This window comes from Rhea americana, unplaced genomic scaffold (genome assembly GCF_003343005.1).
Source record: "Rhea americana isolate MKP2758 unplaced genomic scaffold, rheAme1 scaffold_19, whole genome shotgun sequence".
NCBI lineage: Eukaryota > Metazoa > Chordata > Aves > Rheiformes > Rheidae > Rhea > Rhea americana.
The window spans coordinates 3,692,661-3,704,997 of NW_028186038.1; the positions used below are offsets into that span (position 1 = coordinate 3,692,661).

The 12,337-nt window shown below is 42.8% G+C and overlaps 1 protein-coding gene across 2 annotated transcripts in view; it reads right to left on the reverse strand.

The window, feature by feature from the left end:
- Positions 1-12,337, reverse strand: part of FBLN2 (fibulin 2) — a 92,339-nt gene that overhangs the window by 6,142 nt on the left and 73,860 nt on the right. For both annotated transcript variants that reach the window (XM_085302404.1, XM_085302405.1), the window contains 7 exons: positions 9,992-10,126; positions 7,769-7,906; positions 7,320-7,463; positions 3,827-3,955; positions 3,169-3,294; positions 1,806-1,922; positions 844-972 (listed from right to left, as the gene is read on the reverse strand). In XM_085302404.1, the coding sequence (XP_085158530.1) occupies positions 844-972; positions 1,806-1,922; positions 3,169-3,294; positions 3,827-3,955; positions 7,320-7,463; positions 7,769-7,906; positions 9,992-10,126 (918 nt within the window). The remainder of the gene's footprint in view (positions 1-843; positions 973-1,805; positions 1,923-3,168; positions 3,295-3,826; positions 3,956-7,319; positions 7,464-7,768; positions 7,907-9,991; positions 10,127-12,337) is intronic.

The window sequence follows — 12,337 nt, forward strand, 5'->3', positions numbered from 1 at the left end:
GAAGGATCAACTATGCTCATGCCATTCGTGATTTATGCAGTGTAAATTCACTGCGGTTACCKCTGAGAAGAGAATTTAAGCATAGAAGATACACAACCAAAAGTTACGTGAAGGGTTCCTGAAACACTAACAGCAGGAAATGCCTGGTAGTTAGTGTAACTGGCTGCAGGAATGTGTGTGGAGGACATAAAGGTAATCAGATCTTCAGTCATCATTACACCGTCAGTGCATCCTTTGGAAATGGGGGATTTTTACTTCAAAAACAGACAGCTGCACGCCAGATGAAAAACTCCAGACACCCAGCATACATTTCTATGATCCCAGAGAGAATGGGTGGGGGTGGGAGAGTACATGTCATTTCTATTAGCATTTACTATAGCCAACATATTTAAGCTTAGATGGCAAACCTCAGGACATCCAAGTCCCCATTACAGCTCCTAGATTCATTCTCCCAGCTTTCTAGGGCAGGAAACTCATAAGGAAGCTGTGGCTTTATACATCTGGCACCTCTAAAAAATCAGATGACTTACTGATGTGCCAGGGTGCAGATATATAGCCCTTGCAAGCAATCAAATGCCCCAGCTTGCCAGATGAAGTGGGTTCCCCTAGAAACTCATTTAAACAATTAGCTTACATAGCTGAGTTGCTACAGTTACTGCTCTTTTCTAATCCGGGGAAAAGCTCACACTGCAAATATCAATATATGGCAATTTTGTCAAATACTAGCTTTTTAACAATAATAACCAAAATGGAAACTTGGCTGAATTCCTGTAACGTCTTTGATCATTCCAAAGATTAAAGCTTCGTGATATAATCCTTCCAGTTCCCAAAGGTCATCATTACCTCGACAGGTTCGTCCGTTTGCTGCCATGGTATATCCCTGCTCAGGACAGGCACACTGATAACTACCAGGAACGTTCACGCAGCGGAAAGTACAAAGGATGCCTGCACTTTGTGTGCACTCATCGATATCTGGGGAAAAAATCACAAACATATGACAAAAAAGAAAATTACCAACTTGGAAAGGGAGGCTGAGGAGCACAAGGAAATTCTCCTATGACACATTCGTAATACATTCTTCTTAAGCAAGAATGCAGCCCTAAAAGTTTGGTGTTGTTCTAGGACAGTTGATGGTGCTTTCTGAAATGCTGAACATAGGGCTTTGCTCCCCAAGATACTGGCTGCAAGATGTATAAGGACTCATGGAAAGTCTAAAGCATGTCTGAATTTGAAAAACTCTCTCCTGTACTCTGTAATTCACCCTCTAGAATTGCTTTGGGAGCTTCCTTGTGCTTGGAAGAATGGGGATTTCTTCACCATTTCTTAAAAAAAAGACTCTTTGGAGTTAGTTTGTAAGGGAAGTTATGTGTCCGTATTGGTAACTTAATGAGAACAGATAAAACCCTTCCCGTCTCTCCAGTCTGATTGCTCTGCTTCTCTTTCACCCACTATCAGCAGAAGTTAGAAGCAGCTCAGCCCTGGCTGAGCGGAAGACTTAGTCAATGCAGTCTAACTAAACTGCTCTTCCCTCCTCTTTTTTCCAGTGAAAAGTTTTAGTTCCATTAAGAAGTAACCTCACTGGCTCTGTGTCGYCCAGGTGGGCTGCCAGCCCCAAGCAGGAGGCACGACACAGCAAACTGCATTTCCAACAGCTGCAGTTACCTTGTGCAGCTTCTGCAGCAGGGTATGGTTACAGTCACCCTTAGGCACCACCTGCAGCACTAGGTGCTGCTCAGATTTAGAGACCACTTACTGTTAAAGAGCGTACACACACTGAATTTGATTTGACAAGGCAGCAGCCTTACCTTTACACGAATGCCCATCTTCTGCTAGCTGGAAACCTTGCCTGCAGTAACACTGATAGGAACCGTAAACATTGGCACACTCCTGGCTGCAGGGACTAGTATCACATTCATTCACATCTGCATCCAAAACAAACCCACAAACATTGCCACGACAGTTCGGAACAGTATTTCCCCCCACATCCTGCCTCTGGGAATGGCTGTTATCAGATCCTTCTGGACAGAGCAGATAAAGATGGACTATTTCATCCCAAGATGTTTGTGCCGTGTAGGCAGCATGCCATGAAGTATGAGGATGTGTTGCACCTAACCTTCATTTCTATGTATGCCCAGGTAAACACATGCAAACATGTTATGTCTCTGGTTTCATTTTTAGTAAAGTTTGAGTGAAAAATCCCTGATTTTATTATGTTCTCCTTTCCCTCACCTGGAAGGAAAAGAAAAAGTATGTGAAGGAAAGGAAAAAAGAAAAGAAACAAAAATAAAATAATCTAAACTTTGTTCTAGTTGAAATATTTCAAATGAAATCCAAGAACTTTTGGAGAAGCTTGAGTTGTCTTTTAAAGTAATGCCACACTGAAGAAAAGGTATCTCCCTGTAACATTTTAAGTGCTATACACCATGTATGTTGTAACTACAACAGTTTACATCAGCTTTAATGTCTCGATAAAATAAAATAAATAGTGATAGATTCAGTGGAAAGAGGTGAATTTGTAACTGTAACCACTGCAACACATCCCAACCACCCGTATTGCAAGGTTCCTCCACCAGTTCTGCCCTCTAACTCTWGGAGTAGTATATCTGGGTGCATACTAAAACCACACTGCTCCCACTCTCCAGTCTGCAGTCCTTTCCGAGAGTGCAATTACCTAAACTGGTGAAATAGCTCAAGAACACRGATTGTGCTGTGGGAGGCAAAGCTGCCAAACACCCAGGCAGACCAATAGCAGATGACCACTTTGCTTTTTCTTGGGAAAATATGAAAGACAGTATAGCTTTACAACAAGTTGACAGTAAAAAGAGGACAGAGAAAGAGGGAAAAGGCACCCCGAATGAGCCTCGTGTCTTAACAGTTTAGTGCTATCCTGACCCTGAGCCAGTGCAGCGGAACTGGCAGCYTTGCCTGCTGGTCAGGGCACCAGCGTGTGCGTGGAAAGCTGCCCCGTAGCACATTGCTGATTTGRTAAGTACAAGGGACTAGGGTTTGTCAGCTCTCCTCTGACAGCGTGGAGCTTTAACTCAGTATCTGCAAATTTGAGCATGCATAAATTATGGGGTCACTGTATTTGCATTTCATCTCAACTCCTTCTCTAACATCTCTCAACTCACACTGTTAGTTCTACTTCATGGAAAAACCATCTGGTACCTTCACAGTGTTTCCCGTCGTAGGACAAGCGGAAACCAGAAGAACAAGTGCAATGGTAGGAGCCGGGGGTATTCTCACACGTGTGCTGACACAAGCGTCCAGGGTAATTCCAGCACTCGTTTATATCTGCCAGCATAACAAGCAAATATACAGTCAGCTTAAAAACAAAAACATCAAAGGAGATGCAGGAGGAGGATATTTTAAAAGATGTCAGAGACAGATTTGTAGAGCACGAAATGCTGCAACCTCGGGTTTTATGCTGTCTACCTTTGTGCTCTGAATGGTGTATAGCAGCAATAAAACCCAAAATGCTGTATCATGGTCTCTTATGGAGAAGGTTGTGAAGATTTCAGGAAGATAAATTCCACAGTGGGAGAAGTACAACCTATAGAAAAGTGCTTTGCAAATGACTTTAATCGATAACTGCAGCCAAACTAAACCAAGGGCACCTGAGCCATAGCCAGTGCCCTGAGCAGCAGAGCGCTAACCGGCCGGTGGCACTCGGCGGCGGCAGCTCCTGGAGCAATGCCGTTCGTTATCCCTYGAGCCACTGCACTGCAGAACTAATTACAGCGTGCTCTACAATAGCACTAAATATTGCCTCGAGGTCCGAGGCTCAATCAATCCATCACGTCCTCTCTTCTTGCGCCTTACATACCAATGCAGGTTCTGCTGAATGCATCGTACTGATAGCCCATCTTGCAGTCACAGCGGTAAGCCCCGGGAACATTATGACAAATCTGCCCTTCACCGCAACGGTGTACACCGGTTTGACATTCATCCACGTCTATAGAATCAGAGAGCAATTAGTTTAAATATAGTTTGCTGAATGTCACWGTTTATAAAGAGAGAGAAAAAAAAAGAAAACAGAAACTCTTAGGGTTGTCCCCTTGACACAGGAGGTAGAATATCAGCTTCTCCCACTCTGCTTTTCTCTGTCAGGTCTACCTATCTCTAAGTTAAACTTTTGAAGAGCAATACATTATTTTAAAAGTGAAAATGCAATGGAGTTTTTCCAGCAAGTTCTGCATTTCAATGCAAATACATTTTCAATCTGATCAAATCATGACATTTAAATACCCTATTCTGATGTTCTGCCATTACATGAGTCATGACAAGCCATTTAAAGCAAAACAAGAACTAGCCAGAAATTCTGCTCATCCCTTGATCTAAATCAATTGCTATTTTCATCTCCTCTTGCCCTTTCAATCTTGCTTCTGCTGACCACCTTTTGCTCTTTTCCAAAGTTGATCTTTTTTATTCTCTCAATCAACACAAATCTTGAAACTCCTCATGGCCTCTCATCCAAAATCCAATACCAACAAGTCAGTTGCTTCTCCACTCACGTGTACCACTTCTAATCTCAGTTTAGAAAATCTTTAGGGGAAGATGAGAGTTTACAAGACTTAGAACATGACTAAATAGCTCATCAGTATTTAACAAATCCCTGCTACCATCTGTGAAAAGAAGCATCAAAAATCTGATCAACCCTCAGACACTTGTATTTATTACAGTATTCTGAGTTCTGCCACTTTCTAAGCCATCAGATCCTTCTTCCTTCCTGTCATCTCCTCCCACCTCCTTAACTACTTCAACCATCCAAGCCACTGTTCATGCAGTATTACTTAGGATAGCAGCCTAAGTACGGCTGGGAGTTCTCTGTACAGTGGCCCTTTCGGCGACTGCCCTACTCCTACCCAAACTCATAAATTCTAGCACCATTTCATTTCAGAGGGTTTCTGGGCAGTTTCTTAACAAACACCAGCCTTTAAGGTTGCTCTGGAAAGCAGTCACCTGCTCAGAAAATGATAGGGAAATGGGAGCAAGTTTCCAAATCTATACTTAAATTTGGAAAAGTGGAGATTATATTAACCCTCGTGAGAAGTGCAAGCAAATACTGTTCTGAATTCTGACTTCTTCAGCACGTATTCAGTCCCTGCCAGCACTGGTTTAGTGGCAGCAGGGAATTTGCCAAGCAAAGAAGGCTGACAGCTCATAGATTTCTGCTGAAATGCTGCCTTCTTTCTTTCTTTCAGATCAGAGGAAGCATCAAAAAAGGAAGTTTTAAATGCAGATACAAATTTTTGTATTAGCAGTTCTATTTGCAATGAATTCATGCATGCAACCATTTCATTAGTTTGTGCAAAATTATATATTCTTTTGTATTCAGCCTTTAACTACTACTAGGGAATTATCCCATCAGAAGTGTGCTACTTTTCATGGTAGTTATAGTATTTTTCAATTAAATATATGAGAGAGCTTTTACAAATTGATTTACTGAATGAAAAAGAATGAACTTTTCCAAAGAAAATGAATCTTCTAAACAGAGATGACAGCAGAAGTTTAGCTCTACGCCAGAAACACATCCAGATGATGTATTTTATTTTACTTTAAGTAACTCTGAATCAGGAGTCCAACTAACCATTGTAGTACCTTGAAGAAACTAGTCTTTACCATAGAAATGGGAAATTAGGATGATATGCTTTTCCTTTTTCTTCTCCATATTCTCTTCCTAGTTAAAGAAACTCCTACCAAAAAATATCAAAATTCAGGCTGCAAACTGAGACATAGCACCCAGCGACAGAGAGAGCCCCAATCAACACTGAGTATTTGTTTTCCTAGAATCAAACAGAAATGATGCCAAATACCCTGAACAGTTTCCCTACTTCTGCTCTTTAAAAGCAGTCAATCATGTAAATTAGAAACATTAGTAATTACTTTACATCACGTTATCTCATCTGTCTTAAACATATAACTGCTATATGACCCTAAAACCAGTCTCAGGGTCCCCTCACTTCAGGAGGTGTAAACTGCTCTAGCCTCGTTGGCTTTGCTGAAACGGGACTGATGGAAAACAGCTGAAGAGCTGCCCCTACGCAACAGCCGTGGAGACAACACTGCCGTACCTTCCCTCCGGCGCAGCCCGAATGTCTCAGGCTGCTCTGCAATAAGACAGCAAATGAGACTGCAGCTCTTTGCCCTGAGTTTAGGAAACACAACCCACTGGAGCTGTTTTAGGAAGCTTTCTCAATCTCCTCAGCTAATTACGTTCAGTATTGCACTCTTCTGCCTGATGCCAGATCTCACCCATCTTCTCACTGGCCAAGTGTAGTCTGGACAGTCCCATGGGTAAAAGCATGACAGGAGAGAGAGGGTAGTAAAGAGCAAAGAGGAGGAAGTGGAAATTTATTTGACTGGGGCCCTCTAAGCCATACCGCTATTTTTCACTACGGTTCTGTCTCCAATTTCTCACAAGAGGGGTTTTATAAGTTATGAATGCGAGTGGGGACCAGATCAATACACAGCTGTGAGCAAGGCTTCTGCCCACCCGGCCAGTCGTGAAAGCTTTCCTGTCCCTCCTTTTGTTCAAAGGTAACATAAATAGAAATCTTTAGGATACCATCACTAACCGAAATGCTGATTTGTCATTTATTTTTTTGCCCCCTCAGCTGCTGTCTTACCATTTCCTACTGCGTGTAGCACAGAACACATGAAATTCAAAAATACAAACCCAGCCTTTCCCTGGGCACTAAGGCCCAAGCCTCAACTCCTTTGTGTCCCGTGTGCTCACCTACAGAGCAAAGGCAGAAAGGGCAGGAAATCCGAGCCAGGAACACTCTGCGCRCACTGGAATAAGTAAGTGCCCACACAGGTCAGCAGTGAGAGGTATCCGAGCCTACATAGGTATTTCCACATTCTTTTCACAAAGAAAAGAATTTATCCTAAGCAATTGTATAACCGAATTTAAATGGAAACACCATTTATAATGCTGCTTATATGGCTTCAGATTTTATCGTTTACAGGGAGATACTGTACAAATTAGCAAAGGATCATGGTTTTGGTTGGCAGCATGCGATGAAGAAGTCACTAGATCTCACACACTCCAGAACAGAAGTCAGCCACTCGCACGTGCAGTCAACATCACCATCAGGCAGGGTCACCGCAGGAACCCAGCACCGCACTCAGACCTCGCTGCAGCGTCCRACAGTGCACACAAACCACCGGGCTGTTTGGACAGCAAACGTCCACAGCAAATTCCCATCCCTCAGATAAATCTGTGAAACTGGAGGTAACTCAAAAACTCTTTTGGAAGTGAAATGCACTTTTGCCTGTGAGAGGGTGCCTGAGCAGAGACCGGAGTTTGACCTTACCGATGCAGCGGGTCCCATCCTCGCTGGCGTGGTAGCCTCTGCTGCAGGTCAGCATGTTCCTCTGGCAGGTGTAAGAGCCAACAGTGTTGATACAGTTGAATCCTGGTTTACATGGCTCAGGGAGAGATGTGCATTCATTAATATCTGGTGAAGAAAATGAGTTAGAATACTGATAGCAACCCTTTTCTTCCAGCTCTCGCTTCTTTTCATTAATTTTGATTTATTGTACTACAAAGATAAGGCTAATGAGGGTTTGTTATTGTAGTCCTTTCAAATTCAGTATGCTAGTACACGTATCTTCAAAAGATCAGCAATGTTTACACTTAATTCACAGCAAGATTTAAGGAAAATTGCACATGGTCAATAAGCACCCAATGGACAGACTAAAAGGAAGAGGAGTTAGCCAGTGCTGCTGCACATATTACAAACATATTGCTGCTGACACTTACCAACACAGTTACCCTCAGGGTCTTGTAGAAATCCATCCATGCACCGTTGCTTCGATTCACAGTAGAATGACCCTTCCGTATTCTGACAAACGAAGTTTACTTTACAACTATGAGTTCCTCTCTTGCATTCATCAATATCTGTTAATCAGATCAAAACACCAATTTGTGACTAGTTGAGCTGCAGTTTTCAATAGCCTTCACAGCTATTTAGAACCTTTTCTCAGGAAGGAAGTTAGGAAGCATCATGTAAACCAGCCACCCCAAAGGGCTTGTGGAGGCTCGGAGCTGCGGGTACGTCTGCCCGCGGACACCCCGGCTCCCGAGCGGGGCAGCTCTGCAACGAGCGCCATGCCGGCCCCCACTGCAGCATTCACTGCACCGCTTTTAAACCACAAGCAGGAAACACTGCCCATTTTAACATCCCAAAGGCCCAGAATAAAACTAGAAATAAGGGCACACAAAATGCATACCACACTATTTCAAAAGTAGAAGGATTCTCTTACTCCTCAGACTTCAGGAATTCTAAAAAATACCTGGCTAGGCTGAACTTGATGCTAAAAGAGCCCCTGACTTAAACAGGCTAGGATTTCATGTTGTGCACAGACCAAGGGTACACACATACATACGGAAGTACACAAACCGAACACCCAGCACCTCTGAAGAGTGTAAGTAATAACATTAGAAGTAATAACATTAGTGACAAATTTTGCTTTTTTCTCTTGCTCTGCAGCCAGAGCAGAACACAGTTTTCTCCTTTTTATTGTCTACATGAAATTACCTCCTAAATGGTCTTCACCAATTTAACGCCTGCTTTCTAGGTACACTTCCCGCAAGTCTCGAGCTCAGAAATKCACAGCCGGCTGCTCTGCGCCGAGCGGCTGCGGAGCTCAGCTGGTTCTGCGGTACTGCTCAGTTGCAGGACAGAGATGCCAGTATAAATACATTCAAAGCTCAGTTTCTGGGAACCCTTTCTAATACTACATTTTACTAATACTACTCATAATGAGTGCATTTACTAGAAGATGAAGACAAATAGAGAAACCATGTGGCTCAGGAGTTCTCCACATCTCCAGGCAGACAACTGAAGACCCTTCGGCACTTACCTTTCTACTCTAACACCTCAGTGCCGTGTAAAAGTCATGAAATAACACTACCAGTCTTCCAGAAGGTGCTATATTAATAAATCTTCCAACCACAGATATACAAGGAGATGCAGAACAATGTGGAACTCAGTATTTCATAAAATACTACAAAATCAATAGTTATATGTAGACAATTTTACACTGAGTAGTTTTGGAATAACAGCCCTTCTTAAAGTTCATTAATTTAAAAGCTACTTAAAAACAATTTATAAGTTTGATAATCTATTATAGCTACAATCTAACTTTAAGGTTAGAAAGTAATATAGATTGCTAATAAATTTTAGAAATGCTATAGAATTGGACACCAGAAGAGGGGCTCAAAATCAGATCCTTCAAGTGATGCCAGGTTTAGTTATGATAGCTGTGTATAAAGCGAAAATTCTGATTATTTTCATTTTATAACATTTGTTACACGTCAAGCACTAAGTTCTTTCCTTAGGCATCTCCTACTTCAGCTGTCAGGAAACTCCGTAAAAATTTAGGAGTAAATAACTCTGACTTCTGACCTGAGAAGGGATCTCCTGCACACTCACATGCGGCAGCATAGCGTCGGCTGTGCTACCTGTACTGTGCCTGGCCTCTGGAAGACTCTCCCTAAGCAGACCAAGAAGGGGGAGGCGAGGATAACCTCTTAACCCCATGTAAATACATGCAGGTGTAAACAAACGCAGCGGGTCACCTGAGCACGGGAAGGACTGGACTGCGTCGCCCTGAGCCGTGCAGGCTGGGATTCAGCCCGCAGCCGGGAGCAGCATCGGCTCCACCAGAGTAAAGCCGAGCTCCCCGAGGAGGTAACAGCAGCTCCTCCGGCAGCGACATCTCACCCCAGCCCCTTACGGCAGGACAAGTCCTAAATCATAAGGTTTCACGTATTTCCCAAATTATTTATCGTTGCTGTCGGAAACTATTTCAAAGAAAGGAACATACAGAAGGTGCTTGTGAAGCCAAACGTTTCCATGATGACCAGTTGTGTCTAGCTCAATTCTGATATCATGGGCTAGCAATAATAATGTGCCTCACAGTCCCCTTCCTTTCCTTCTCAGAAACACCATTTGCATCAACTGAGAAATGCTCGCCTTACCAACACATTCTCCATCCTTCAGCTCATATCCCGGCTGACAGCTCAGTTCCTGGAGACATTTAAACGATCCCACGGTGTTGACACAGTGCTCCCGCCGCTGGCAGGTGTGTGTATCCGTTACGCATTCGTTTATGTCTACAAGAAGCAATCAGACAATTCAGTGCCTCATATTTATCAATCAATCTGCCTCTTCCTGCTCTCTTTTGGAAGGAGCCAAAAGCTCATGTGAAACCATTTCTTCCAAAAGAAGGTCAATACAGACAGTGGTCTGATTTAGGGATGTGCTATTTCAGCATCTTTTGTTACTGTAAAGTAGCTTGAGAGACCCAAACCTCATGGAGATACCCTCTGCCTCCCACTCCAAACAGCAAATGCTGTGTTCACCGAGGATGTGGGATGGACAGAACTGATTAAAGGCAAAGTCAGGAGAGGGCTGATAACCAGCTTCCCATTTACTGCGTAGAAACCTCCTGGCTAAGTGAGGGAGAAAGTGATTCACGCTTATTGCTCATTAACAGTTTTTCACAGCTCCAGCTATATATCAGTGCTGCTGCTTTATGCCAGATAGACAGGAGCTACTGGTGTGGGATTGCTGCAAGAGATGGGTATGGAAATGGCTTGCCTTGCCGCAGCTGGAGTCACATAAGATATTTATTTCCTGAGGAATATAACATTAGATTAGGTTAKATTCACAAGAAAATGTGGAGAGAGGCTTCCTGAAGGCTCAAARAAATGTGTAAAATTTTATTTCAATCTTTAAAGCGATTTGATTTCAGCAGGTGGAGTTATAAAAATTTTTTTTCACTTAAATACCAGTTCACGGAATAGAAGACACAATTTGGGAAGAAATATGCCCCACTTTTAAAATTACCCGTTTGATAGGCTAGGGATGAAAGCATTTCAAAATCACSTTTTGCTCATTTCAGTAATGAAAGCTAGAAACAGCATGATGAGCAAATATTTCTAAGCCGTGACGGGTGGAGATAGGAAGGAGAAGGTTTTTTTTTTAATCATTCTCCCCAAAATCTTACAAAAATCTCTGCACACAAAGCTGGTTTCATACTATGCAATAGAATAAATATGATTTAAGTAAGGTTTTCATTTTGGCTGTGGAACGTCATTCCCAGGTAGGTACAATATCAGACAAATTAYTTCCCCTTGCAGAGCACAAAACCAAGAAAAGTCATTTTAAAATCTTTTGTCTTATAAAACGCATCRGCTTGTTTTCTGCTGAACAGACGAGGAGGAGTATTGAGAAAGTTCAGCACCTGCTGAATTCAGCTGACTAGAGACGTGCACTGAGTTGTGGAGGACCAGCGTGCTAGCTGGGCACCATTTCACTTTCTATTTACTTATGATTTATATTCCTTTGCTATTGCTTTTCTTCATCCTCTGTGCATTTGTTTTCCAGAGCCAGCAGGTCCCTCCCCAGCCAGGTCACCGCTCCGGGCTGGATCCTTCTGCCAGTCCCAYATGGTCATGGGGTACCTCCTCTGAGGGGCTGCTACCTGCCTACCCCAAAGCTTTTACAGGGTTATGTCCTAATGCCTGTACAGCCAGTTTTGCAATTGCAGCACATTAGCACAAAGTGTAGGCAGCAACGTTTTCATAAGCTGTCTTGGAAAAGAAGAGAAAAGAAAAGAAAAGCCTTCACATGGTGGGAGAAGAACATGAGCTGCTTTGCTAGATTTCTCCCACCTAATTAGACTTATTTCCTTAAATAAATACGAGATTTAAAAAAAAAAATTTATAGGAAACTGGCTATGAATAGGCACTTAATAGCATTCAAACGACTGCAAGTCTTTCTACTGATTGAAACAGGCTCTACAGCAGATCTGAAAAAAAGAGGGTTAAGATTTCACAGAGGAAAATAAATTAACATGATTTCATGTTTTGTCTATATTCTTGATTCAACTTTCAGCTTTCCAAAGTCTTGGGAAAACAAGAAGAGCTGGCCAGAACACATCTGAAGAAATTAAAACTATGTCATCCAGAAAATTAGCTGCAGAATTTTGGTTTCAGTGAAAGTCTTGTGCACAAGAGAATCTCTCAGACCTAATGGTTATGACCTGGGCTGAGATGCAAGATTTGAACTGTGAGCCAGTGCTCCTCGGTACAAGTGTGAGGGTGGGAAAAGCATCTTTAGAGACCCTGGTTCAGCGACGAGCTTGTCCAGGGGCAGCACGTAGGCTCGTGTGGGAGCTCTGCTCAAGYTGCGTTGCACCTACCACCCTTGCTTTGCTCTACCATAAGGCACAAGGCAGGGAGGGTTGAACATTTGGCTCAAAAGAGTTTTATAAAACCAGACAATCTCTCTTTCTCTCCTTTCCCCCTGCTATTGATTAT